Raw genomic sequence first — 27,911 nt, 5'->3', positions numbered from 1 at the left:
GAATTAAAAGCGGGGGGGTTTAAGAAATAACAAGGGGGGGGTCAGAGCTGGAATAAAAACGCCCAAAGCCGCGGAATAACGAGGGAAAAAACCGCGGATTCGGGGCAAACAAAGCGCGGCCGCCATTTTGGAGCTGCCCTAGAAAGGCTCTGAGGGGAAGGGGGGGGGGAAACGCTTTAAAGTGAATTTCTGAGGGAAAAAATGCAGAATTTGGGCAAAGCTCGGCCTGCCTAGCAATCTTTATTGCTAGATTGCGACCCCCCCGACCGGAATTTCACCCGAATCCCAAAAATTCCCCACCGAAAAGCCCAAATTTTCCCCTTCCCTCACCACCAACACCCCCCTCCCCCCCACCCCGCGTTTCTCAGCGCAAAAAACAATCCTAAAATGGCACCTAAAAAATAAAAATAGGAAAGAAATCAGCTTGTTTTTTTTGTAATTTCCAACCTTCCCCACCCCAGCCCCGCGCGGTTTTTTCCTCCCTTTCCCCCCCCTTATTTTCTTTTTGATTTTTTTGCTATTTTTTTTGCAATCTTTATGTACAGATTGCTCGCCGGGAATGCCCCGAAAATTCCATAAATTCCGTCTCCCCCACCGCGCGATTTTTTTTCTTTTTCGGGTTTTTGGGGCCATTTTCCAGCTTTTTTTGGGAGGTTTGGGTTTTGGGGTTTTTTTTTGCGGGATTTTTGTTTTTTTTTAAACCGGGGGAGCTGCTCGTGGACCCCTCCTCCTCCTCCGAAACCGCTCTTTTCTCCCGAAATCCCCCCAAAATTTCCATTTTCACCACCTTTAGGCACAGCCCACGTCCTCCTCAAGCACACGGGGGGGCTCTTCCTCCCATTATTTTTGCTCTTTGTGACAAATAACTTTTTAAAGGGCTTTTTTCTTGTATTTTTTAAAGGGTAAAGGGGGGAGCCTGCTGAAAATTCAACACTTACTATCCAATTTTTTTTCTCAGCCGACAGCGCTTCAAGGTTTGGATTTTGGCATTTGGAGGTGGTGTTAGAGCCAAAAAATTCGTTTGATTTTAATCATGGCTTTAAAAAAAACGCAGCAACTTTTTTTTTGCAGCTTGACGGGTATTTTGGGTATTTTTTTAAAGGTTTTTTGTCCCTTGGGTTTTGTTTGTTTTTTAAAGCCCTAAAGGAGTGGATCGAGCTAAACTGAAAACCAAAAAAAAAAATAGTAATAAAAAAAAAAGTTGCTTGGGTTTTTTTTTTTCTGCTCGAAAAAAAAGTGGGTTTTGCCTTTGTTTTTTTGGGGGAAAGAAGAGGGAAATATGTTTTTTAAAGTGGCAGTTTTCTTCGGGTTTGGAACGGCTTCCAAGGACGGTCCAAAGGACGGAGAGGCTGCGGCGGCTCTTCACGGCAAAGGGGGAGAGAAAACCTGGTTTTTTCCTTCCCCTCTTTGTTGTATATTTATATATTTTTGTTGTTTTGTTCGCGTTTTGTATTGTATTTTGTATTGTTTGTATTGGTTTTTTCTCTCGTGGTAAAGGCGACGGCGTCTCTCAAGACCAACCAAACCTGGAGCGGGGGAAAGGAAAAATAAAAGGGGGGGGGAAGGTGGGGGATGGGCATAACGATAAAAAAAAAAGAGAAAAAATTGAAAAAAAGATATTAGAAGCGAAGAAGAAAAGACACGAAACGATTAGAAGCTGTTATCCCCGGGGAGAATTTAGAGCTTTAAAAGGGGGAAAAAAGAAAAAAAAATAACGAGGAAACGCCCTTGGAAGGGGGGGGGGGGGGGGCTCAGCCTTGAGGGAACGTGAGGGCGGCGGCTGCCCCGGAGGGGCTCTGGGACGGGATAAGCCGCGTTTTTCCCCACGTAAACGATGTTTGGCGTTGCAAGAGCCCCCCAAAGCCAAAAAAAAGGGGAAAAATCCCCCGCGCCCCCTTCCCCGCCCGCAAAGCCCCGGCCCAGCGCAGCTCTCTACTCACCTCCACCAGCCCTCAGAATGGCGGCGGCAACGCCGGGAGCGGCTATTTATACCAGGCAACGCCCAGCGCCTCGCCACGCCCCCCGGCGCGCGCCGGCCACGCCTCCCGGCCGTTGAGCGGCCAAACGGCGCCTGCGCGGACGCAACACCGCGCACGCGCGGCCGCCGCCCGCCATTGTCCGCGGGCCGTGTGGCGCAGTTTTAATTCGGGGAGGGCGAGGGGAGCGCGCTGCGCATGCGCGCCAGTCTGGAGAAGAGGGGCGTGGCCACGCGGCAAAGATGGCGGCGCCCCGCCCCGCCGTGAGGGAGAGGCGCGGGGCGGGGCGTGAGGGAGAGGCGGGAAGATGGCGCTGGCCTTGGCGGCGGTGGCGCTGAGGGCAGCGGGCGGCGTGAGGAACCTGCGGTGGGCTCAAGTGAGGACGGGGAGCGGAGGGAGGGGGTACCGGGAATTTGGGGCAAGGGGGAAAGAAAACCGGGACGTGAGGGGGGAAAGGGCAGCGCGCGCCACGTGCGGCGGGGCGGGGCGGGGCCGGGCGAGTGACGTCACGGGATTTTATTTCCCCGCTAGGGGGCGCGCGGGTGCGTCACGGAGGGCGTGGCTTTTCCTAAGGCGTTACGTCATTGTCCGCATTGCGATGACGTCACATCACGCTTTTGCTTTGTTTTAGTGACGTCACGTAGAGCATCGCCCCTTCTGAGGTCGCTGCCGAGGGTCGGGCGATGAGAGGGAAGGGAGGGGCCAGCCCGTGTGTGACGTCATCGCTCTGATGACATGTATGACGTCATTACCCCCTTCCCACAGGCCCTCCCCCGCCTCTGCAGCACCCAGGAGACCCCCAAGGAGACCCCCAAGGACCCCCCGGCCGCCCCCTCCCCTTACCAGGAGCGGCCCTGGGAGTACCTGGAGAGCGAAGGTTGGTTTGTGGGGTGGTAAGGAGAGGAATTTTGGGGCAATTTTGGAGTCCCCAAAACCCCTCCAAATCCCCCCAAAATGTCCCCACACAGAGTACAGGGCCACCTACGGGGACAGGCCGGTGTGGCACGGCTACCGGCGCAACCACAAGGGCTCCGTGCCCCCCCAGAGCCCCCGCAAGGCCTGCCTGGTGAGCACTGGGAGCACTGGGAGGCACTGGGAGAGTATTGAGGGCATTTTGGGGGCTCTTGAGGCACCTCAGGTTCCATTTTGGGGGGCATCTTGTGGACAATGCAGGGCTCTCAATGGTACTTTTGGGGACGCTGGGATAGTTTGGGGGTTACTGGGAGGTTTTGGGGGTTACTGGGAGGCACTGGGAGGTTTTGGTGGTCACTGGGACTGACTGGGACTGCCCATGTCCTTCCCCCAGCGCCGGGGGAGGCCTGTGGGGAACCCCTGCCCCATCTGCCGGGACCGGAACTTGCTCGTGGATTTTCGGGTGAGTTTGGGAGCTTTTGGGGCAAATCTGTGGGACTGTACTGGTCCCTGCTCCTGCTCTTCCTTCTTCTCCCCTTTTCCTTCTTTCTTACTCTTTTTCCATTTTATTTATCTTTTATTCCTTTCGTTTCCTCCTTTTTTTCCTTCTCTTCTCCATATTTACTCTCTTTTTTCTCTTTTTTACTCATTTAATCTCTTTCTTACCCCTTTCACCTTTTTTTTTACCCATTTTGCCTCTGTTTTACCCGTTTCACCTCTGTATTTACCCGATTTTACCTCTTTTTTACCCATTTAATCTCTTTTTCACTCTTTTTTTCCCCTTTCCAGAATGTGAAGCTTCTTGACCAGTTCATCTGCCCCCACTCCGGCGTCATCTTCCACCCCATCCACACAGGTGAGGGCACACCTGAGGGTCACCTTTATGTCCTTGAGGTCACCTTTGTGTCCTTGGTGCCACCTCTGTGTGTCCCTTTGTCCCTTTTCCCCTCAGGGATCTGCATGAAGCAGCACAAACGCCTCTCCCAGGCCATCGCCCAGGCCCAGGACCACGGTAAACCCCAAACCCCAAATTTTAACCATTCCCAACCCTGCTGGACGCCCCCCAAACCCCTCAATCCCCCCTCCCCAGGTCTCCTGTGGCTCCAGGTCCCTTTTGTGCCGGTTCCTGAGGAGGATTTCTCCAACCAACACGCGGCCGTGGGCAAAACTCCCCCAGCGCCGGCGCTGAGGGAGCCGGGCAAGGCCTGGTACCCCTGGTACGAGTGGCAGCAGCCCCCCGCCGACGAGGTGGCTCGGATGCGCCATTTGTACCGGGGATTCCTTAAGGAGGATTACCCGGATACCCCCCCGAGCCCGTCGGGGAAATAAAAATGTTGAAAATCCCCTAAAATTGGCGTTTTTCTTGGCGTCAGGGAAACTGAGGCACCAGGCCAAAATGGCGGACGGGGCCGAAAAGAGGCGGCGCGCGGAAGGGGAGTATATCCCACAATGCTTTGCGGGAAGGGGGGGATGCTTCCCTTCATGCTTTGCTGTGGCGCGAAAATCCGGTTGCTCAGGAGGGCGGGGCTTGGTTGCTAAGGGCGGGAGAAGGGGCGGTAGCGATTGGGCGAGCAGGTGCCAGGGGTGGAGCTTAGTCCAGGAGAAAATACACGATTGGTTGAGGGGTTGCTAGGGGCGGGGTTTGATGTCTGACTACGGAAGCGATTTGGCGGCGGTTGCTATGGGTGGGGTTTGATTGCTGAGGGCAGCTGCCATTGGTAAGCGGTTGCCATGGGCGGGACTTGGTTGCTAAGATCTGTCAAACGGTCAGCAGCGATTGGCTGACGGTTGCTAAGGGCGGTACTTGGTTGCTAGAGACGGGTGCGGCCGCAGCAACGATTGGCTGGCGGTTACTAAAGGCGGGACTCCGTTGTTAAGCACGGAAAAATCCAGCGCACCGATTGGCCGGCGCTTGGCGGGCCGTACCACGATTGGCTGATTCCTCCCCGCGGGGGGCGTGGTTTCTTTGCCGCCCGGGCGCGGCCGTGGCGGTGGCGGCCGGGCCGGGCCCGGCGGGCGGAGGCGGCGGTGGTGCCGAGCCGGGCCCGGGGCTCGGAGCCCGCAACTCCATCATGGAGTTCCCTTTCGACCTGGCCCCGGTGCTGGGCGATCGTTTCTGCGTGGTGGATCAGCACCTGCGGCCCGCGGGGCGCCCCGGCGGCACCGTCAAACGGTACCGGGAATGGGCGCGGGGCAGGACGGGAAGGGTCGCGGGGCATGCCGGGAAACTGGCGGACCCCGCTTTTTTGGGGGATTTTGGAGGGATTTGGAGATTTTGTGAGGGGGGTCTCAATGGCTCCTCTCGGTGTCCCTTGTCTCAGGGAGGAGCTGGCGGACCCCGCTTTTTTGGGGTTTTTGGGGGGATTTTGGGGTTTTTGTGAGGGGAAAGTGGGGTCCCAATGGCTCCTCTCGGTGTCCCCTGTCTCAGGGAGGAGCTGGCAGACCCGGGTTTTTTGGGGTTTTTTGGGTTTTTGTGAGGGCAAAGTGGGGTCCCAATGGCTCCTCTCGGTGTCCCCCGGCTCAGGGAGGAGCTGGAGCAGCAGCTGAGGACGGTGATCGATGAACTGGGCAAGGCCTCGGCCAAGGTGGGGGCACTGGGGGGGTCACTGAGGGGAATTGGGGCTCATTTGGAACAATGGGAGGTCACAGGGGGGTCCCAAGGGGAATTTGGGGTGGTCTGAGGGGGAATTGGGGGTTCCCAGAGGGAAACTGGGGGGGTCCTAGGGGGGAAATTTGGGGTCACAAAGGGAAATTGGGGGGTCCAAGAGGGAAATTTGGGGTTCCAGGGGGAAATTGGGGGGTCCAGAGGGAAGTTCGGGGGGTCTGAGGAGGAACTGGGGGTCTGAGGGGGAAATTGGGGGTTGCCAGGGGGAAACTGGGGGATCCCAGAGGGAAATTGGGGGATCTGAGGGGAAACTGGGGGGGTTCCAAGGGGAATTGGGGGGTCCCAGAGGGAAATTCGGGGTCACAAAGGGAAACTGGGGAGGTCTGAGGGGAAACTGGGGGGCCCAGGGAGGAATTGAGGGGTCCCAGGGGGAATTGGGGGATCCCAGATGGAATCTGGGGGGTCCCAGATGGAATTTGGGGGTCATGGGGGGTCCCAGGGGGAATTTGGGGGGTCCCAGATGGAATTTTGGGGTCATGGGGGGTCCCAGGGGGAATTGGGGGGGTCCCAGATGGAATTTGGGGGTCATGGGGGGTCCCGTGTGCCCCCAGGCAGGCCCAGGGCCTCTCCACCCCCGTGACGAGCGCGGCGCGAATGGAGAGCAACAGGCACGTGCTGTACATCCTCAGGGACACCCGGTGAGAGCCCCAAAACCACCCCAAAATATCCCCCAAATATCCCCAAAATCACCCCCAAAATACCCCTAAAATATCCTCAAAATATCCCCAAAATATCCTTAAAATATCCCCCAAAATACCCCTAAAATATCCTAAAAATATCCCCAAAACCACCCCCAAAATATCCCCCAAATATCCCCTAAATCACCCCTAAAATATCCTCAAAATATCCCCAAAATCACCCCCAAAATATCTCTAAAATATCCTCAAAATATCCTCAAAATATTCCCAAAATCACCCTCAAAATATCCCTAAAATATCCTCAAAATATCCCCAAAATCACCCCCAAAATATCCTCAAAATATCCCCAAAACCACCCCCAAAATATCCCCCAAATCACCCCCAAAGTATTCTCAAAATATCCCCTAAATCACCCCCAAAATATCCCAAAAACTCTCCCCAAATTTTCCCCCAAACCCCCCAAATTTATCCCAAATTCCCCCCAAATTCCCCCCAATTTTTCCCCCAGATTTCCCGCAAATCCCCCATTAAATTCCCCCAAATTTCCCCCAACTTTCCAAAATCTTCCCAAACTCCCCCCCAAATTGCCCCAAATTTTCCCCCAAGTCCCCCCTTAAATTCCCTCTTAAATTCCCCCAAATTTCTCCCAAATTTCCCCCAAATTTCCCCCAAATTTTCCCAAATCCCCCCAAATTTCTCCCGAATTTCTCCTGAAATTATCCCAATTTTCTCCCAAATTCATCCGAAATTTCCCCCAAATTCATCCCAAATTTCTCCCAAATTTACCCCAATTTTCCCCCAAATTTCCCCAATTTTTCCCAAATTTCTCCCGAATTTATCCCAAATTTATCCCAAATTTCCCCCAAACTTATCCCAAATTTCCCCCAAATTTTTCCCAAATTTACCCCAAATTTCTCCCAAATTTTCCCAAATTCCTCCCAAATTTTCCCAAATCCCGCAGGTGCCCCCGGGGTGCAGTGCTGGGGTTCCTCAAGGTGGGATACAAGAAACTCTTCCTGCTGGTGAGAGCTGGGATTTGGGGTTTTGGGGCTTTTTTGGGGATTTTTGGGGTTTTTTGGGGATTTGGGGTGAAATCCGGGGGGTTTGGGGTGGGACTTTGGGATTTTTGGGGGAGATTTGGGGATTTTTGGGGGGAAATTTGGGGATTTGGGGTCCCAGGCCCAGGGGAGTTTTTGGGTGGATCCTGTGGGATTTGGGGCCTCAATCCCTGGGGGATTTGGGGTGAAATCTGGGGGATTTTGGGGTGAAATCTGGGGGATTTGGGGCCTCAATCCCAGGGGAATTTTGGGGTGAAATCTGGGGAATTTGGGGTCTCAATCTCTGGGGGATTTGGGGTGAAATCTGGGGGATTTTGGGGTGAAATCTGGGGGATTTGGGGCCTCAATCCCTGGGGGATTTGGGGTGAAATCTGGGGAATTTGGGGCCTCAGTCCCTGGGGGATTTGGGGTGAAATCTGCGGAATTTGGGGTTTTTAATCCCTGGGGGATTTGGGGTGAAATCTGGGGGATTTGGGGTCTCAATCTCTGTGGGATTTGGGGTGGATCCTGTGGGATTTGGGGTCTCAATCCCTGGGGGATTTGGGGTGAAATCCGGGGGGTTTGGGGTGGGACTTTGGGGATTTTTGGGGGAGATTTGGGGATTTCTGGGGGGAAATTTGGGGGTTTGGGGTCTGAATCTGGGGGGTTTGGGGTCTCAATCTCTGTGGGATTTGGGGTGAAATCTGTGGGATTTGGGGTGGAATCTGTGGGATTTTGGGTGGGGTTTTGGGATTTTTGGGGGAGATTTTGGGATTTCTGGGGGGAAATTTGGGGATTTGGGGCCTCAATCCCTGTGGGATTTGGGGTGGATCCTGTGGGATTTGGGGTTTTTAATCCCTGTGGGATTTGGGGTGAAATCTGGGGGATTTGGGGCCTCAATCCCTGAGGGTTTTGGGGTGAAATCTGGGGGATTTGGGGTGGATCCTGTGGGATTTGGGGTGAAATTTTGGGTCCCAATCCGAGGGGAATTTTAGGGTGGATCCCAGGGGGATTTTGGGGTAGAATTTTGGGATTTTGGGCCTGAATTTTTGGGGATTTTGGGCTGGAATTTTGGGATTTTTTGGGGTTTCCAGGAGCGGGACGGGTCCCATGTGGAGGTGGAGCCTCTCTGTGTCCTGGATTTGGGCTGGAATTTGGGGATTTTGGGCCGGAATTTTGGGGTTTTGGGGGATTTTGGGCTGGGATTTTTTGGTTTTTTTGGGGATTTTTTGGGATTTTGGGGTGGAATTTTGGGATTTTTTGGGGTTTCCAGGAGCGGGACGGGTCCCATGTGGAGGTGGAGCCTCTCTGTGTCCTGGATTTGGGCTGGAATTTGGGGATTTTGGGCCGGAATTTTGGGGTTTTGGGGGATTTTGGGCTGGAATTTTTTGGTTTTTTTGGGGATTTTGGGTGGAATTTTGGGATTTTTTGGGGTTTCCAGGAGCGGGACGGGTCCCACGTGGAGGTGGAGCCTCTCTGTGTTTTGGATTTTTACATCCACGAGTCCCAACAGCGCCGGGGGCTGGGCCGGGAGCTCTTCCGGGAGATGCTGCAGGTTTGGGGGGAAAAACGGCAAAATTGGGCAAAAATGGGGTTTGGGGGAGGGAAAAATGGGGTTTTGGGGGGAAAAATGGAAATTTGAGAGGAAAAAATGGGGGTTTGGGGCAGAAAAATGTGATTTTTGGGGGGAAAAATGGGGTTTTGGGGGGAAAAAATGGGGTTTTGGGGAGAGAAAAATGGAAATTTGGCAGGAAAAAATGGGATTTTGGGGGGAAAAAATTGGATTTTGGGAGAAAAAAATGGGGTTTTGGGGGGAAATAGGGAAATTTGGAGGGAAAAATGGGATTTTTGGGAGGAAAAAATGGGATTTTGAGGAGGAAAAAAAATGGGAATTTTGTGAGGGGAAATGGGAATTTTGTGAGGGGGAAATGAGAATTTTGTGAGGGGGAAATGGGAATTTTAAGGGGGGAAATGGGAATTTTAAGATGAGAATTTTGTGAGGGGAAATGAGAATTTTGAGGTGGGAAATGGGAATTTTAAGGTGGGAAATGGGAATTTTGTGAGGGGAAACGAGAATTTTAACGTGGGAAATGAGAATTTTGAGATGGGAATTTTAAGGTGGGAAATGGGAATTTTGTGAGAGGAAATGGGAATTGTAAGGTGGGAAATGAGAATTTTGAGGTGGGAAATGGGAATTTTGAGGCGGGAAATGGGAATTTTGTGAGGGGAAATGAGAATTTTGTGAGGGAAAATGGGAATTTTGTGAGGGGAAATGAGAATTTTGTGAGGGGGAAATGAGAATTTTGTGAGGGGAAATTGGAATTTTAAGGGGGTAAATGGGAATTTTGTGAGGAGAAATGAGAATTTTGTGAGGGGAAATGGGAATTTTAAGACGGAAAATGGGAATTTTGAGGCGGGAAATGGGAATTTTGTGAGGGGAAATGGGAATTTTAAGAGGGAAAATGAGAATTTTGTGAGGGGAAATTGGAATTTTAAGGTGGAAAATGGGGATTTTAAGGTGGGAAATTAGATTTTTAAGGTGGGAAATGGGGATTTTGAGGTGGGAAATGAGAATTTGGGGTTCCTGGCCCCCCAAAATCCCCCAATTGCAGCGGGAGCGGGTGCAGCCCCACAAGTTGGCCGTGGACAGACCCTCGGAGAAGCTCCTGGGCTTCCTCAGGAAACATTTCGGGCTCTGCGACCTCATCCCACAGGTGGGCTGGAAATGGGAATATTTGCATTTTTTGGGGTTTTAATGGGTTTTTTTGGGGGTTTTTATTGGGGTTTTTTTGGGTTTTTTTAGGGGTTTTTTTCGGGTTTTTATTGGGGTTTTATTGGGGTTTTATTGGGGCTTTATTAGGTATTTATTCTGGTTTTATTGGGGATTTATTGGGCCTTTATTGGGGTTTTTTTTGGGTTTTTTTTCGGGTTTTATCGGGGCTTTATTGGCGTTTTCTTGGGGTTTTATTTGGGGGTTTTATTGGGGTTTTTTGGGGGGTTTAATGGTTTTTTTTTCGGGGTTTTTTTGGGGTTTTTTTGTGGGTTTTATTGGGGGTTTATTGGGGTTTGTTTTCGAGTTTTATCGGGGTTTTATTGGGGTTTTTTGGGGTTTTTTTTGGGGGTTTTATTGGGTTTTTTTGGGGGGTTTTATTGGGGTTTTTTTCGGGTTTTATTGGGGTTTTATCGGGGCTTTATTGGCGTTTTCTTGGGGTTTTATTTGGGGGTTTTATTGGGGTTTTATTGGGTTTTTTTGGGGGTTTTAATGTGTTTTTATGGGTTTTTTGGGGGGGGGTTTTCGGGTTTTATTTGGGGTTTTTTTTCGAGTTTTATTTGGGTTTCTTGGGGTTTTTTTTTGGGTTTTATTGGGTTTTTTGGGAGTTTTATTGGGGGTTTTATTGGGGTTTTAATGGGGTTTTTATTGGGGGTTTTTTGGGTTTTATTGAGGTTTTATTGGGGTTTTATTGAGGTTTTTTTGGGGGTTTTATCGGGGCTTTATTGGGGTTTTATTGAGGTTTTATTGGGGGTTTTACTGGGGTTTTTTTGGGGGGTTTTATTGGGGGTTTTTTGGGGTTTTTTTGGGGGTTTTATTGGGCCAGGTTGGGTAATTTAAGGGTTTGGGTTTAAATGATGGGGTTTTGGTTAAATATTTATATTTATTTTATTTTAATTTTATTTTTTACTTTATTTTTAATGTTATGGTTGTGTGTTCATTATTTTCAAATTTTTTTAATATTTTTATTTTTATATATTTTAGTGATTTTTATACTTGTATTTATTTTATATTTACAGCTATTTATTCTACTCAATACTTATTTATATTTATATTTTAGCCTTACTTATTTGTATATTTATTTATTATAAAATTTAATATTTATTTATATTTACATTTTAAATTTATTACTTAATTTTATATTTATTTTTGCTTAATAATATATTTCTTATTTAATTTTATATTTATGATTGCATTTGTTCACATTTATATTTATAATTAAATTGTTTATATATGTTTATATTTATAATTATTGAGGCTTTTTACCCATTTCTTCATTATTTTTAATTTTTGCTTTATTTTATTTTTATTTATTAGCGTAAATGGGAGTCAGGGAAATCAGGTTTTAAACCCTGCAGGGCATTTTTGCATTTCCCCCTCTCCAGGTGAACAATTTTGTCATTTTTGAGGGATTTTTCTCCACCAGAACAGGTGAGGCTGGGCTGGAATTCTCCTCCTCTCCCTGGTTTGGGGTCAATTCCTGCATTTCCTGGAGTTTGGGTGGATTTTGGGTGAATTTGGGGTGAATTTGAGGTGATTTTGGGGTGAATTTTGGGTGAGTTTGAGGTGAATTTTGGGGTGAATTTGAGGTGAATTCTGGCTGAATTTTAGGGGGAATTTGTGGTGATTTTAGGGGTGAATTTTCGGTGAATTTGTGGTGATTTTGGGCTGAATTTGGGGTGAATTTTGGCTGAATTTGGGATTAATTTTTGGTGAATTTTGGGGTGAATTTTGGGGTGAATTATGAGAGAATTTGAGGTGAATTTTGGGGTGAATTTTGGGTGGATTTGGGATGAATTTGGGATGAATTTTGGGGTGAATTATGAGAGAATTTGAGGTGAATTTTGGGGTGAATTTGAGGTGAATTTAGGATGAATTTGGGCTCAATTTGAGGTAAATTTGAGGTGAATTTTGGGAGGAATTCTGGGTGGATTTGAGGTGAATTTTGTGGTGAATTTGGGGTGAGTTTGAGGTGAATTCTGGCTGAATTTTAGGGTGAATTTGTGGTGAATTTTGGCTGAATTTGGGATGAATTTTTGGTGAATTTTGGGGTGAATTTTGGGGTGAATTCTGGCTGAATTTGGGGTGATTTTGAGGGGACTTTTGGGTGAATTCTGGCTGAATTTTGGGTGAGTTTGTGGTAAACTTGAGGTGATTCTGAGGTGAATTTTGGCTGAATTTGTGGTGATTTTGGGGTGAATTCTGGCTGGATTTGTGATGATTTTGGGGGCTGAATTCTGGCTGAATTTTGGGTGAATTTTGGGGTGAATTTGTGGTGATTTTGAGGTGAATTCTGGCTGCATTTTGGGCTGCATTTTGGGTGATTTTGGGCTGCATTTTGGGCTGAACTTTGGGTGAATTTTGGGTGATTTTGGGGTAAATTCTGGCTGAATTTTGGGCTGAATTTTGGGTGAATTTTGGGCTGAACTTTGGGTGAATTTTGGGTGATTTTGGGGGTAAATTCTCGCTAAATTTGTGGTGATTTTGGGCTGAATTCTGGGTGCATTTTGGGCTGAATTCTGGGTGCATTTTGGGTGATTTTGGGCTGCATTTTGGGTGAATTTGAGGTGAATTCTGGCTGAATTTTGGGTGAGTTTGGGCTGCATTTTGGGTGAATTTTGGCTGATTTTTGGGGGTAAATTCTGGCTGAATTTTGGGTGATTTTGGGTGAATTTTGGGCTGCATTTTGGGTGAATTTTGGGTGATTTTGGGCTCCTCTCCGCAGCCCCGGCCCGGCGCCCGTTCCCGCGGCCCCGCCCCGAGGAGCCGATCAAGCCGTACTCGCTGAGCGAGCGCCACTGTGAGCGGGGGCGTGGTCAGGGGGCGTGGTCAGTGGGTGTGGTCAGTGGGTGTGGCCGTTAGGTGTGTGGGTGTGGTCAGTGGGCGTGTCCCTCTTTGTAGCCCCACCCATGGCCAATGGGGGTGAGCAACATCTGTGGGTGTGGTCATTGTGAGTGGCCCCGCCCCCTGCCGTTAGCCCCGCCCCCGTGCAGTGACTGATTAGTGGGGGCTGGTGGGTGTGGTCACCGCATGGCCCCGCCCCCGTGCAGTGACTGTGACCAATGGGAGCTGGTGGGTGTGGTCACTGTGCATAGCCCCGCCCCCAAGCTGTGTCTGATCAATGAGGGCTGGTGGGTGTGGTCATTTTGCTTGGCCCCGCCCCCAGTCAGTGACTGATCCATGGGTGTGTGGGTGTGGTCACTGCGCGTGGCCCCGCCCCCAGGCAGTGACTGTGATCAAGGGGGGCTGGTGGGTGTGGTCACTTTGTTTGGCCCCGCCCCCTGACCCTGGCCCCGCCCCCTCAGTCCTGCGCGAGGAGCCCGAGCCCCCCTGGCCCTTTAACCTGGGCCGGGGGTCCCCGGTGCGGGGCAGCCTCCGCCCCTTCCTGGTGCGCCGGGAAACCCCCCCGGGGACCCCCCCGGGAACCCCCCCGGGAACAGAGACCCCCCCGGAGCCGCCCCCGCGCCGAGCCAGGTACGCACCGGAAATGGGGGCGGGGAAATTGGGGGCGGAAATTGGGGGCAGAAATGGGGGGGGAAATGGGGGAAATGGGTGGGTAAATGGGGGAGAAAATTGGGGGGGAAAATGGGGGAAAATTGGGGGGGAATGGGGAGAGAAATGGGGGGGGAATGGGGAGGAAATAGGGGAAAAATGGGGGAAAAAATTGAGGGGAAATTGGGGAGGAAATGGGGGAATGGGGGGGGGAAATTGGGGGAAATGGGGGAAAATGGGGGGAGGGAAATGGGGGAAAAAGGGGGGGAATGCGTGGGGGAAATGGGGGCAGAAATGGGGGGAAAATTGGGGAAATGGGTGGGTAAATGGGGGACAAAATTGGGGGGGAATGGGGGGGAAAATGGGGGAGGGAAATGGGGGGGGGAATGGGGAGAAAGTGAGGGGGGAAATTGGGGAGGGAATGGGGGAATGGGGGGGGAAATGAGGGGGAAAAAGGGGGAATGGGGGGGAATGGGTGGGGGGAAATTGGGGAGGAAATGGGGGGGGATGGGGGGGAAAATGGGGGAAAATTGGGGGGGAATGGGGAGAGAAATTGGGGGGGAATGGAGAGGAAATAGGGGAAAAATGGGGGAAAAAATTGGGGGGAAATTGGGGAGGAAATGGGGGAATGGGGGGGGAAATGGGGGAAAATGGGGGGAGGAAATGGAGGGGGAAATGTGGGAAATGTGTGGGGGAAAATGGGGGAGGGAAATGGGGGAAAAAGGGGGGGAATGGGTGGGGAAATGGGGGGAAATGAGGGAAACTGGGGGGGAAATGGGGGGGGAAATAGGGGGAAAATGGGGGGGAAACTTGGGGGAGAAATGGGGGAAAAAGGGGGGGAAATGGGGAGGGAAATGTGGGGAAAATGCGAAGGAAATGGGGGGAAATGCAGGGGAATGGGGGGGAAATTGGGGGGAGGAAATGGAGGGGAAATGGGTGGAGAAATGGGGGGAAAATGGGGGGGTAAATGGGGGAAATTGGGGGGGAAATGCGGGAGAAATAGGGGAAAATGGGGGGGAAAATGGGGGGAAACTGGAGGGAAATGGGGGGGAAATGTGTGGGGAAATGGGGGGGAAATTGTGGAGGAAATGGGGAAAATGGGGGGGGAAAATTGGGGGGAATGGGGGGGAAATGGGGGGTACCTGGGGACACCTTGGGATCACTTTGGGCTGGGTTTGGGTTTAGGTTGGGCTCATTTAGGGATGGATTTGGGCTGGATTTTGGGCTCAGTTTTAGGGACTTTGTGTTCAGTTTTAGGGATTTTGAGCTCAATTTTATGATTGAGTTTGGGCTGGATTTTGGGCTCAGTTTTTGGGATTTTGGGCTCCGTTTTGGGGATTTTGGGCTCAGTTTTAGGATTGCGTTTGGGCTGGATTTTGGGCTCACTTTTAGGGATTTTGGGCTCCGTTTTGGGGATTTTGGGCTCAGTTTTAGGGATTTTGGGCTCAGTCTCAGGCTCAGTTTGAGGTGTTTCCCCCTCCCCCCACAGCTCCCTGGGGCGCGTCGGCCGCTGACCTCCCCCCCCAGCCCCTCCCCCCTCCGGCCACTGACCCCCAAAATCCAACCACTGACCCCCCCATGGCCACTGGCCCCCAATTCTGGCCACTGACCCCCAACTGTGGCCACTGACCCCCCCCCCCCCCCCCCCCTGACCCCCAACTGTGGCCACTGACCCCCCCCCCCCCCCCCCCCCAGCTCCATGGACTCAACTGGAACCAGTTCCCACCCCATAACCCAACTGGGAATGGATTCCTGCCCCACTCGGACCAGTTCCCACCCCGTAACCCAACTGGGAACCAGTTCCTGCCCCACTGGGAACCAGTTCCTGCCCTATAACCCAACTGGGAACCAGTTCCCACCCCACAGCCTTACTGGGAACCAGTTTCCACCCAACTGGGACCAGTTCCTGCCCCATAACCCCACTGGGACCAGTTCCTATCCCACTGGAAGCCTCACTGGAAACCAGTTCCCACCCCATAACCCAACTGGGAACCCATTCCTGCTATACTGGGAACCTGTTCCTACCCCATAACCCAACTGGGAATGGATTCCTGCCCCACTGGAACCAGTTCCCACCCCACTGGGACCAGTTCCCACCCCATAACCCAACTGGGAACCAGTTCCTGCCCTACTGGGAACCAGTTCCCACCCCATAACCCAACTGGGAACCCATTCCTGCTATACTGGGAACCAGTTCCCACCTTACTGGGACCAGTTCCCGCCCACTGGGCCCCTCCTCCCTGCCCCGTGGGTGCCCCTCCCCCCGCCCGGCCCCGGGGGGTGCCTTCCCCTCCCGCCCCCCGCTCGTTTTTTTGGGGACATTTCAATAAAATCGGCGATTTTGGCTCCTTCTTGACGTCTCTTCCGGGTGTGGGCGTGGTTTTTTTGCAATTTTACCCATATATGGTCATGGTTCCACCTCCGAGCGTAGGAGCGGCGCTTCCTATTGGCTCGCATCTCTTGTCTCCGCCCCTTTTCTACCTCATGAATGAACTACGGATGGGCGGGACCGGCGCGGCGCCACCGCGCATGCGCAGCCGGCTCCGGGTCACCTTCCCGCGTTCTGCGCAGGCGCATTGCGGTGAGGCGGGGGGGGGGGAAGGGGGGGCTTGAAGCGCGCGCGCGGCCCGCGCAGGCGCAGAGCGAGCGGCCGCCGTGAGGGGAGAAAAGCGGCGGCGGCGGCGGCAGCGCCGAGCGGGGACAGCGAAGGGACAGCGAGGGGACACCGGGGCCGCCATGTACCGGCACGTCACCGCCACCGTCACCGCCGCCGTCCGCCTCCGGCCCGGCCGCGCCTGGGCTCCGGCAGCCGCGGCAGCGCCTCCCGGGCCGGCCCCGCCGCGCCGCCGCTACCGAGCGCGGCCGCAGGTGAGGGGAGAGCGCTGAGGGGGGGACACACGGGGGGCGGGGTTATGCAAATAGAGCCGCAGAGTGGGTGGGGTTATGTAAATACTAGGGTTGTGGGTGGGCGGGGAGAGGAGTTATGCAAATAAAAAGCGGTGGGTGGGCGGGGCATGCAATTAAAGAGGCGTGTGCGAAATTAAGGCTGGGCGCGGTTATGCAAATCGCATCCTTAAATACTTTCGGTTTGCCGTTAACGGGGCGTGGCTATGCAAATTAGAGTCCTTAAATAGTTTCGCTTTTGCCGCTAGCGGGGCGTGGTTATGCAAATCAAGGGCGGGTTCCTGTTGGGGCGGGGCTTCCTTCTGGGGGCGGAGCCGGGGGTTCCTGGTGGGAACCAAATGGGGCAAATCCCCCCCAAAATGGGGTAAATCTCTCCAAAACCGGGAAAAACCCAATTTTCCGTGTGGCAAATCCTCCTAATATGGTGCCAAATCCCCCAAAAATGGAGTTAGTTAATCTCTCGAAAATCGGGAAAAATCCCCATTTTCCATGGGGCAAACCCCCCTCCAATGACCCACTCCCAGCCCCGGGTGCTCCCTCACTGCCCCAGCCTCAAATTCCCCTTTTTTTTCCCCCCAAATCCCCTTTTCCCCCCCCAATTTTCCCCTTTCCCCCCCCAATTTCCAGGACCTGGAGCCCCCCCTGGTTCCGGGCCCGGCCCTGGCTCTGCTGCCCCCCCCGCGCTGCCCCCCCCGGCCCCCCGGGACCCCTCCCCGGGGGCTGCAGGGGCTCGGGGGGGCTCCGGTGACCACGGTGGACGGGAGGAGCCAGGACGACATCGACGTCCGGGACCCGCCCCGGCCCGGCCCCTTCGGGGGGCGGCGGCTGCTGCTGGGCCCCGCCCCCGGCCCCTCCCCCTCCCCGGGGACCCCGCCCCCAAAAGGCAGCGGGGGGAGCCCCCCCCAGAGCCCCCCCCCGTCCATGGAGGAGCACCTGGCCAGCATGCACGAGAGGCTGCGGCACGAGGTGACAGCGCGGGGGACACAAAATGGGGGGACAATGGGGACAGGGGGGACAGGGGGGGACAATGGGGACGGGGGGGGACAATGGGGACGGTGGGGGGAACATGGGGAGGGGGGGACAATGGGGACAGGGGTAACATGGGGGGGACAGTGGGGACACAATGGGGACAGGGGTAACATGGGGGGGACAATGGGGACAGGGATAAGATGGGGAGGGGGACACAGAATGGGGAGGGGGACACAAAATGGGGAGGGGACAATGGGGACAGGGGTAAGATGGGGAGGGGACAATGGGGACAGGGGTAAGATGGGGAGGGGGACACAGAATGGGGAGGGGGGACAATGGGGACAAGGGTAACATGGGGAGGGGGGACACAAAATGGAGGGGGGGGACACAATGGGGACAGGGATAAGATGGGGAGGGGGGGAAAAAAAGGCCCAGGGAGGGGGGGGACAAAATGGGGAGGGGGGAACAAAATGGAGGGGGGTGACAGCATTGGGGACACTGGGGAGGCGGTGATGAAATGGGGAGGGGGTGACAGAACGGGGGGGGTGACAAAATGGGGGGGTGACAGCACTGGGGAGGAGGTGACAAAATGGAGGAGGGGGTGACAAGGAAGGGGGGGACAAAATGGAGCAAGGGGTGACAAAACTGTGGGGGATTGACAGGAAAAGGGGGAGGTGACAGCAGCCAGGGGAGGTGACAGCAGCCAGGGGGAGGTGACAACAACCCCAGTGACCCCCCCGTGTCCCCTCCCCAGCTCCCCAATTTCTTCCTGAAGATCCCGGACTATGCCCTGTACGCCCCCGACGTGGAGTTCCAGTGCCAGCACCTGCACCTGCACACGCGGTGGGTGACACTGGGGACACTGGGGACACCACTGGGGACAGCCATGGGGACAGCCATGGGGACAGCCATGGGGACAGCCATGGACACCTGCGGGGTGGCACAGGGAGGTGACAATGGGTGACAATGACGCTGTCCCCTGTCCCCGTGTACGCCGTGGCCGTGGCGCTGTGCCGGGCAGTGACAGTGGGTGACAATGGCAGTGTCAGGGTGGCACAGGGAGGTGACAATGGGTGACAATGACAATGTCCCCATGTCCCCAGGGGCCGGGCCATGTACGCCGTGGCCGTGGCAATGGGTGACAATGGGTGACAATGGGTGACAATGGGTGACAGTGGCAGTGTCAGGGTGTCACAGGGAGGTGACAATGCCACTCTCCCATGTCCCCAGGGGCTGGGCCATGTACGCCGTGGCCGTGGCGCTGTGCCTGGCAGTGACAAGGGGTGACAATGGGTGACAGTGGGTGACAATGGCAGTGTCGGGGTGGCACAGGGAGGTGACAATGACAATGTCCCCATGTCCCTGTGTCCCCAGGGGCCGGGCCATGTACGCCGTGGCCGTGGCGCTGTGCCGGGCAGTGACAGTGGGTGACAGTGGGTGACAGTGGCAGTATCGGGGTGGCACAGGGAGGTGACAATGCCACTCTCCCGTGTCCCCAGGGGCCGGGCCATGTACGCCGTGGCCGTGGCAATGGGTGACAATGGCAGTGTCAGGGTGTCACAGGGAGGTGACAATGGGTGACAATGGTGACAGTGACAATGTCCCCATGTCCCCAGGGGCCGGGCCATGTATGCCGTGGCCGTGGCGCTGTGCCGGGCCCTGATGGGGCAGTGACAATGGGTGACAATGGGTGACAATGGCAGTGTCAGGGTGTCACAGGGAGGTGACAATGCCACTCTCCCGTGTCCCCAGGGGCCGGGCCATGTACGCCGTGGCCGTGGCGCTGTGCCGGGCAGTGACAGTGGGTGACAATGGGTGACAATGGGTGACAATGGGTGACAGTGGCACTGTCAGGGTGTCACAGGGAGGTGACAATGGGTGACAGTGGTGACAATGCCACTCTCCCGTGTCCCCAGGGGCCGGGCCATGTACGCCGTGGCCGTGGCGCTGTGCCGGGCAGTGACAGTTGGTGACAATGGGTGACAGTGGCAGCGATGGGTGGCACAGGGAGGTGACAATGGGTGACAATGCCACTCTCCCGTGTCCCCAGGGGCCGGGCCATGTACGCCGTGGCCGTGGCGCTGTGCCGGGCCCTGGCCTGGGGTTACTTTGCCAGCCTCAGGCTGGAGGTGCTGGCGCTGACGCGGCACCCGGAGGATTGGAGCCTGCGGGCGCGGTGGCGCCTGACGGGGCTGCCCCTGCACCTGCTGCTGCTGCGCTGGTACCGCCGGGACAAACGGACACTGCTCAGGTACAGACACACCTGTGTGACCCCTCATTGTCACTGTGTCACACCCTGTGCCATCCCTGTGTCACTGCCCCTGTGTCACTGCCCCTGTGTCACTGCCCCTGCACCTGCTGCTGCTGCGCTGGTACCGCCGGGACAAACGGACACTGCTCAGGTGAGGGACACACCTGTGTGTCACCTGTGTGACCCCCATTGTCACTGTGTCACCCCCTGTGCCATCCCTGTGTCACTGCCCCTGTGTCACTGCCCCTGCACCTGCTGCTGCTGCGCTGGTACCGCCGGGACAAACGGACACTGCTCAGGTACGGACACACCTGTGTGAGCCCCCATTGTCACTGTGTCACACCCTGTGCCATCCCTGTGTCACTGCCCCTGTGTCACTGCCCCTGTGTCACTGCCCCTGTGTCACTGCCCCTGCACCTGCTGCTGCTGCGCTGGTACCGCCGGGACAAACGGACACTGCTCAGGTACGGACACACCCCATTGTCATTGTGTCACACCTGTGTCACACCTGTGTCACTGTGTCACCCCCTGTGCCATCCCTGTGTCACTGCCCCCGTGTCACTGCCCCTGCACCTGCTGCTGCTGCGCTGGTACCGCCGGGACAAACGGACACTGCTCAGGTGAGGGACACCCCTCATTGTCACTGTGTCACCCCTGTGTCACCCCCTGTGCCATCCCTGTGTCACTGCCCCTGTGTCACTGCCCCTGCACCTGCTGCTGCTGCGCTGGTACCGCCGGGACAAACGGACACTGCTCAGGTACGGACACACCTGTGTGAGCCCTCATTGTCACTGTGTCACACCCTGTGTCACCCCTGTGTCACTGTGTCACCCCCTGTGTCACCCCCTGTGTCACTGCCCCTGTGTCACTGCCCCTGCACCTGCTGCTGCTGCACTGGTACCGCCGGGACAAACGGACACTGCTCAGGTACAGACACACCTGTGTGTCACTGTGTCACCCCTGTGTCACCCCCATTGTCACTGTGTCACCCCCTGTGCCATCCCTGTGTCACCCCGTGTGCCATCCCTGTGTCACTGCCCCTGCACCTGCTGCTGCTGCGCTGGTACCGCCGGGACAAACGGACACTGCTCAGGTACAGACACACCCCATTGTCACTGTGTCACACCTGTGTCACACCTGTGTCACTGTGTCACCCCCTGTGCCATCCCTGTGTCACCCTGTGTCACTGCCCCTGCACCTGCTGCTGCTGCGCTGGTACCGCCGGGACAAACGGACACTGCTCAGGTACTGACACACCTCTGTGTCACTGTGTCACACCTGTGTCACCCCCCATTGTCACTGTGTCACCCCTGTGTCACCCCCTGTGCCATCCCTGTGTCCCCCTCTGTGTCACCCCCTCCTACCACCAGCACCTGCTGCTCTCAGTGACCCCCCTGAGTCACACCTGAGTCACACCTGAGTCACACCTGAGTCACCCCCGAGGCGCTGGTGCCACCCCCGTGTCCCCAAGTGTCCCCTCAATGTCCCCCCAGGTCCTACGACGCCCTCTCCACCTTCTTCCTCAACCCCCAGGGGCTCATCCGCTGCCACCGCGTGGACAAGGTGAGTCTGGGGACACCTTGGGGACACCTCGGTGACACTTTGGTGACACTTTGGTGACACTTTGGTGTCCCCAGCTGATGCCAGCCCCCACGGCCGTCCCCGAGCCCAAGAAGCTGCTGGTGGCCGCGGCGCTGGCGGTGGCGCTGGCCCGGCCCTGAGGCCACCACGGAGGTGACAGCGACACCTGAGCGCCCCCCCCCCCCCCTTTGTCACCTTTGTCACCTTTGTCCCCTCCCCTCCCTTAAATTAATGTACAGAATAAAGGAGCAGCGGTGACACGGGGACAGCGGCGTCCCCGAGCATGGCGGGTGTATTGGGCTGGGCCCTGATGGTGTCCCCAATGTCCCCAATGTCCCCAAATGTCCCCAATGTCCCCGGGGGCGGGGTCAGCCCAGCTCCTCCCGCGATTTCCCGGCTTTTTTGGGCATTTTGCGGCCGCTGCCGTCCTCGAGCTCCTTGGCCTGGTAATAATGGGGGGCGACCTCCAGCAGCCAGGAGCTGTCGATCTCGATCACCTGGGGACAAGGACACACCTGTCACACACCTGGGGACACCTGGGGACATCTATGACACCTGTCACACACCTGGGGACATCCCTAATGACAGCCAGGAGCTGTCGATCTCGATCACCTGGGGACAAGGGACACACCTGTCACACCTGTGTGACACCTGGGACACACCTGGGGACATCTAGGGACACCTGTCACACACCTGGGGACACCTGGGACACACCTGGGACACACCTGGGGACATCTATGAAGGTTAGGGTTAGGGTTAGGGACACCTGTCACACCTGGGGACACCCCTAAGGACAGCCAGGAGCTGTCGATCTCGATCACCTGGGGACAAGGCACACACCTGTGACACACCTGGGGACAAGGACACACCTGGGACACACCCGTGACACACCTGTCACACACCTGGGACACACCTGGGGACATGTGGGGATGGGGGTGATGGCTTGGGGTCACTGCTTTGTCACCTTGGAGGTGCGTCCCCTGTGTCCCCATACCCACCCTGCCCTGTGTCCCCATGTCCCTGCCCTGTGTCCCCATGACCCCACACTGTCCCCAGAGTGTCCCCAGGTGTCCCCAGGTGTCCCCACCTGTCTCATGAACTCCTTGGAGGTGCACTCAGTGTGTCCCTGTACCCACCCTGTGTCCCCATAGCCACCCTGCCCTGTGTCCCCATGTCCCTGCCCTGTGTCCCCATGACCCCAAGGTGTCCCCATGACCCCGCACTGTCCCCAGGTGTCCCCATGTCCCCACCTGTCTCATGAACTCCTTGGAGGTGCACACCAGCTCACGGTGCAGCACCCAGCGTGTGCCCATACCCACCCTGTGTCCCTGTACCCACACAGTGTCCCCATAGCCACCCTGCCCTGTGTCCCCATGACCCCAGGGTGTCCCCATGACCCCACACTGTCCCCAAGGTGTCCCCATGTCCCCACCTGTCTCATGAACTCCTTGGAGGTGCACACCAGCTTGTGGTAGAGCACCCAGTGTGTCCCTGTACCCACACTGCCCTGTGTCCCCATGACCCCAGAGTGTCCCCAAGGTGTCCCCAGGTGTCCCCACCTGTCTCATGAACTCCTTGGAGGTGCACACCAGCTCACGGTGCAGCACCCAGCGTGTCCCTGTACCCACCCTGTGTCCCTGTACCCACCCTGTGTCCCCATAGCCCCACCCTGCCCTGTGTCCCCATGACCCCACACTGTCCCCAAGGTGTCCCCAGGGTGTCCCCATGTCCCCAAGGTGTCCCCACCTGTCTCATGAACTCCTTGGAGGTGCACACCAGCTCGTGGTAGAGCACCCAGCGTGTGCCTGTACCCACACTGCCCTGTGTCCCCATGACCCCAAGGTGTCCCCACAGTGTCCCCAGGTGTCCCCAGGTGTCCCCACCTGTCTCATGAACTCCTTGGAGGTGCACTCAGTGTGTCCCTGTACCCACCCTGTGTCCCCATAGCCACATTGCCCTGTGTCCCCATGACCCCACACTGTCCCCCAGGTGTCCCCAGGGTGTCCCCCAGGTGTCCCCACCTGTCTCATGAACTCCTTGGAGGTGCACACCAGCTCGTGGTAGAGCACTCAGCGTGTCCCTGTACCCACCCTCCCCTGTGTCCCCCTGTCCCTGCCCTGTGTCCCCATGACCCCACAGTGTCCCCACACTGTCCCCACACTGTCCCCAAGGTGTCCCCATGTCCCCACCTGTCTCATGAACTCCTTGGAGGTGCACACCAGCTCGTGGTAGAGCACCCAGCGGGGCTGCAGGGCGAACAGGGCGCTGTTGGGGTGGATGAACACCGGCTGCTGGTGCTTCACCGTGCGGTACCCGCCCCGCGCCAGCCGCGCCGTGTGGTAAAAGAACCCGGCTGTGATGGCCTGGGGGGACACAGAGAGGGGACAGTGGCACTGGGATGGCACTGGGAGGGACTGGGATAAACTGGGATGGACTGGGAGGGCACTGGGATGGACTGGGATCGGTACCCGCCCCGCGCCAGCCGCGCTGTGTGGTAAAAGAACCCGGCTGTGATGGCCTGGGGGGACAAAAACGGGGACACTGTTACTGGGATGGCACTGGGAGGGACTGGGAGGGCACTGGGATGGACTGGGAGGGACTGGGATGCACTGGGATGGACTGGGAGGGCACTGGGATCAGTACCCGCCCCGCGCCAGGCGTGCGGTGTGGTAAAAGAACCCGGCTGTGATGGCCTGGGGGGACAAAAACGGGGACACTGTTACTGGGATGGCACTGGGAGGGCACTGGGATAAACTGGGAGGGACTGGGATAAACTGGGATGGACTGGGAGGGACTGGGATGCACTGGGATCGGTACCCGCCCCGCGCCAAGCATGCGGTGTGGTAAAAGAACCCGGCTGTGATGGCCTGGGGGGACACAGAGAGGGGACAGTGTTACTGGGATGGCACTGGGAGGGACTGGGATACACTGGGATGGACTGGGAGGGCACTGGGAGGGCACTGGGATGGACTGGGATGCACTGGGATCGGTACCCGCCCCGCGCCAGCCGCGCCGTGTGGTAAAAGAACCCGGCTGTGATGGCCTGGGGGGACAAAAATGGGGACAGTGGCACTGGGAGAGCACTGGGAGGGAACTGGGATGGACTGGGATGGACTGGGAGGGACTGGGATACACTGGGATGGACTGGGAGGGACTGGGAGGGCACTGGGAGGGACTGGGAGGGCACTGGGAGGGACTGGGATGCACTCGGAGGGACTGGGATGCACTCGGAGGGACTGGGATGCACTCGGAGGGACTGGGATGGACTGGGAGGGACTGGGAGGGCACTGGGATACACTGGAATCAGTGGATATTTTAGGGGGTGTTTGGGGGATATTTTGGGGTGTATTTGGGGATATTTTGGGGTGGATTTGGGGTTTATTTTAGGGTGTATTTTGGGATATTCTGAGGTGTATTTGGGGGACTTCTTGGGGTGTATTTTGTGAATATTTTGGGGTGTATTTTGGGCTATTTTAAGGTGTATTTGGGGGACGTTTTGGGGTGTGTTTTGTGAATATTTTGGGGGGTAATTTAGGATATTTTGAGGTGTATTTGGGGTTTATTTTGGGGGATATTTTGGGGTTTACCTTGCGCACCAGGTCCAGGTTGCCCTGGCAGGAGGACGGGGCTGAGGCGTGATTTGGGGTTATTTTGTGGGATATTTTGGGGGATATTTTATGGATATTTTGGGATATTTTGGGATATTTTGGGGGATATTTTGAGGTGTATTTGGGGACATTTTGGGGGATATTTTGGGGTTTACCTTCCTGACGAGGTCCAGGTTGCCCTGGCAGGAGAACGGGGCTGAGGCGTGATTTGGGGTTATTCCGTGGGATATTTTGGGGGATATTTTGTGAATATTTTGGGGTATTTTGGGGGATATTTTGGGGGATATTTTGGGGTTTACCTTGCGCACCAGGTCCAGGTTGCCCTGGCAGGAGGACAGGGCTGAGGCGTGATTTGGGGTTATTACGTGGGATATTTTGGGGGATATTTTGAGGTGTATTTGGGGACATTTTGGGGATATTTTGGGGGATATTTTGTGAATATTTTGGGATATTTTGGGGGATATTTTGGGGGATATTTTGGGCTTTACCTTCCTGACGAGGTCCAGGTTGCCCTGGCAGGAGGACGGGGCTGAGGCATGATTGGGTGATATTTTGGGGGATATTTTGTGAATATTTTGGGATATTTTGGCAGGGGTTTTGGGGCCGTTTTGGGGTGTATTTTGGGATATTTTGGGCTTTACCTTCCTGACGAGGTCCAGGTTGCCCTGGCAGGAGGACGGGGCGATCTCCACGCGCTCCATCAGCCCCTGCAGCTGCTCCCGCACGTCCCGGGCGCGGCGCAGGGAGCGCGCCTGGACAAAGTGCTCGTAGCACCACTGCAGGGAGTGACCGCTGGCCACCCACTGGAGGGGACACAGGGGACACGGGGGGGACACAGGGGACACAGGGGACACGGGGGGGACACAATGGGACAGCACAGACATGGGCACGAGACGGATGAGGACAGCAGGACAGGGACACACCAAGGGACACGAAGGTCAGTGCTGCTGCCGGAGGTGGCCCCAGCCCCACGATGTCCCCAAGGTGTCCCCAAGGTGTCCCCGTACCTGGTTGTAGACGTTGAGCAGCACCAGGTGGTCGCCCCCGGGCACGCTGAAGGCCACGCGGGCGCTGTCGGCGTGGAGCACCTTGTCCTTGGGCCGGTAGAAAACGGCGTTGTTCACCGAGAGCATGGCTGCCACCGTGAGAACCTCCTCTGTGCAGCCATACCTGATTGGGGACATTGGGGACACTCAGGGGACAGTGGGGACACTGTGAGAACCTCCTCTGTGCAGCCATAACTGTGACATTGGGGACATTGGGGACATTGGGGACACTGAGGGGACATTGGGGACACGGCGTTGTTCACCGAGAGCATGGCTGCCACCGTGAGAACCTCCTCTGTGCAGCCATACCTGTGACATTGGGGACATTGGGGACACTCAGGGGACATTGGGGACACCGTCAGCACCTCCTCGGTACAGCCATAACTCATTGGGGACACTCAGGGGACATTGGGGACACTGTCAGCACCTCCTCTGTGCAGCCGTAACTGAGATATTGGGGACATTGGGGACACTGAGGGGACACTCAGGGGACATTGGGGACACAGCGTTGTTCACCGAGAGCATGGCTGCCACCGTGAGAACCTCCTCTGTGCAGCCATACCTGTGACATTGGGGACATTGGGGACACTGAGGGGACACTGGGGACACTGTCAGCACCTCCTCGGTACAGCCATAACTCATTGGGGACATTGGGGACACTGAGGGGACACTGAGGGGACATTGGGGACACGGCGTTGTTCACCGAGAGCATGGCTGCCACTGTGAGAACCTCCTCTGTGCAGCCATACCTGATTGGGGACATTGGGGACACTCAGGGGACAGTGGGGACACGGCGTTGTTCACCGAGAGCATGGCTGCCACCGTGAGAACCTCCTCTGTGCAGCCATACCTGTGACATTGGGGACATTGGGGACACTGAGGGGACATTGGGGACACTGTCAGCACCTCCTCTGTGCAGCCATATCTGTGACATTGGGGACATTGGGGACACTCAGGGGACATTGGGGACACCGTCAGCACCTCCTCTGTGCAGCCATATCTGGGACATTGGGGACATTGGGGACATTGGGGACATTGAGGGGACACTGGGGACATGGCAGCCAACATCAGCACCTCCTCCGTGAAGTTGTACCTGGGTGGGGACATTGGGGACACTATGGGGACACTCAGAGGAGATGGGACACACTGGGGACACACTGGGGACACTTTGGGGACACTCAGAGGAGATGGGACACTCTGGGGACACCTTTGGGACACTCAGAGGAGATGGGACACACTGGGGACACACTGGGGACACTCTGGGGACACACTGGGGACACTCAGAGGAGATGGGACATTCTGGGGACACACCAGGGACACTTTGGGGACACACCAGGGACACACTGGGGACACTCTGGGGACACTCTGGGGACACCTTGGGGACACTCAGAGGAGATGGGACACACTGGGGACACTCTGGGGACACACTGGGGACACTCTGGGGACACTCTGGGGACACTTTTGGGACACTCAGAGGAGATGGGACACACTGGGGACACTCTGGGGACACTTTGGGGACACTCTGGGAACACTTTGGGGAAGCACTGAGGGGAGATGGGACACACTGGGGACACTTTGGGGACACTCTGGGGACCCATCTGTCACTCACTGCTCGCTCGCCAGGATCATCTTGGCCAACATGGGCTCCACCGGCAGCTCCGCCATGCGCCGGCCCAGCTGGGACAGACAGACAGGGGGACAGAGGGGACAGAGGGGACAGATGGACAGAGTGACCACCAGGGAGACCCCCGGGGACACTCCCAGTGTGTCCCAGTGCTCCCAGTCCATCCCAGTGCTCCCAGTTCATCCCAGTCCATCCCAGTCCCTCCCAGTACCGTGGTTATTTCCCCCAGGTGGTTCATTCCCCATTCCCAGTCCCTCTCCCAGTATTCCCAGTCCCTCTCCCAGTATTCCCAGTCCATCCCAGTCCCTCCCAGTACTGTGGTGAGCTCCCCCAGGTGGTTCATTCCCCATTCCCAGTTCCCCTCCCAGTCCATCCCAGTCCATCCCAGTACCGTGGTGAGCTCCCCCAGGTGGTTCAGGTGATTCATTCCCCATTCCC

The 27,911-nt window shown here is 55.9% G+C and overlaps 4 protein-coding genes and 1 long non-coding RNA gene across 17 annotated transcripts in view; 3 read left to right on the top strand and 2 right to left on the bottom strand.

Annotated features, from left to right (window-relative positions):
• Window positions 1-1,196: 1,196 nt before the first annotated feature.
• Window positions 1,197-2,068, bottom strand: LOC129134527 (uncharacterized). The gene is made up of 2 exons (XR_008536174.2): window positions 1,941-2,068; window positions 1,197-1,526 (listed from the first exon to the last, which is right to left on the bottom strand). It is a non-coding gene; the product is annotated as an uncharacterized LOC129134527 (long non-coding RNA).
• A 77-nt stretch (window positions 2,069-2,145) lies between these two features.
• Window positions 2,146-4,239, top strand: MRPS18B (mitochondrial ribosomal protein S18B). The gene is made up of 7 exons (XM_077191231.1): window positions 2,146-2,352; window positions 2,742-2,853; window positions 2,945-3,042; window positions 3,283-3,351; window positions 3,678-3,744; window positions 3,841-3,900; window positions 3,979-4,239. Exons 1-7 carry the CDS (start codon window positions 2,284-2,286, stop codon window positions 4,215-4,217), a joined length of 714 nt encoding a protein of 237 aa, XP_077047346.1. The 5' UTR covers window positions 2,146-2,283; the 3' UTR covers window positions 4,218-4,239.
• A 582-nt stretch (window positions 4,240-4,821) lies between these two features.
• Window positions 4,822-15,122, top strand: ATAT1 (alpha tubulin acetyltransferase 1). 4 transcript variants are annotated; one of them, XM_077191228.1, is made up of 11 exons: window positions 4,822-5,061; window positions 5,413-5,473; window positions 6,109-6,191; window positions 7,153-7,213; window positions 8,502-8,525; window positions 8,694-8,783; window positions 9,841-9,942; window positions 11,384-11,429; window positions 12,724-12,798; window positions 13,304-13,472; window positions 14,980-15,122. In XM_077191228.1, the coding sequence occupies exons 1-11, from the start codon at window positions 4,961-4,963 to the stop codon at window positions 15,002-15,004; spliced, it is 837 nt and encodes a 278-aa protein (XP_077047343.1). In that variant the 5' UTR covers window positions 4,822-4,960; the 3' UTR covers window positions 15,005-15,122. The 4 variants fall into 4 exon arrangements, with proteins under 4 accessions (XP_077047343.1, XP_077047345.1, XP_077047342.1 ...); XM_077191227.1 differs by lacking the exon at window positions 8,502-8,525 and having other exon boundaries at window positions 4,823-5,061; window positions 8,670-8,783; XM_077191229.1 differs by lacking the exon at window positions 8,502-8,525 and having other exon boundaries at window positions 4,905-5,061; window positions 6,105-6,191; window positions 8,670-8,783.
• A 954-nt stretch (window positions 15,123-16,076) lies between these two features.
• On the top strand, window positions 16,077-21,461 carry C27H6orf136 (chromosome 27 C6orf136 homolog). The gene is made up of 6 exons (XM_054654184.2): window positions 16,077-16,358; window positions 17,022-17,360; window positions 18,118-18,206; window positions 19,414-19,614; window positions 21,108-21,177; window positions 21,252-21,461. The coding sequence occupies exons 1-6, from the start codon at window positions 16,227-16,229 to the stop codon at window positions 21,333-21,335; spliced, it is 915 nt and encodes a 304-aa protein (XP_054510159.2). The 5' UTR covers window positions 16,077-16,226; the 3' UTR covers window positions 21,336-21,461.
• The window catches only part of DHX16 (DEAH-box helicase 16), a 31,360-nt gene continuing 24,908 nt past the window's right edge, over window positions 21,460-27,911 (bottom strand). For 9 of the 10 annotated variants that reach the window (XM_077191217.1, XM_077191219.1, XM_077191221.1 and 6 more), the window contains 5 exons: window positions 27,459-27,526; window positions 25,811-25,973; window positions 25,445-25,606; window positions 23,385-23,558; window positions 21,460-21,692 (listed from right to left, as the gene is read on the bottom strand). In XM_077191217.1, the coding sequence (XP_077047332.1) occupies window positions 21,564-21,692; window positions 23,385-23,558; window positions 25,445-25,606; window positions 25,811-25,973; window positions 27,459-27,526 (696 nt within the window). In that variant the 3' untranslated portion in view covers window positions 21,460-21,563. Of the gene's footprint in view, window positions 21,693-23,384; window positions 23,559-25,444; window positions 25,607-25,810; window positions 25,974-26,315; window positions 26,599-27,458; window positions 27,527-27,911 lie in introns of those variants that run through there. The other variant, XM_077191218.1, reaches the window with a different exon arrangement.

This window comes from Agelaius phoeniceus, chromosome 27 (genome assembly GCF_051311805.1).
Source record: "Agelaius phoeniceus isolate bAgePho1 chromosome 27, bAgePho1.hap1, whole genome shotgun sequence".
NCBI classification, from domain to species: Eukaryota; Metazoa; Chordata; class Aves; order Passeriformes; family Icteridae; genus Agelaius; species Agelaius phoeniceus.
This window is presented reverse-complemented; position numbering and strand designations above follow the sequence as displayed.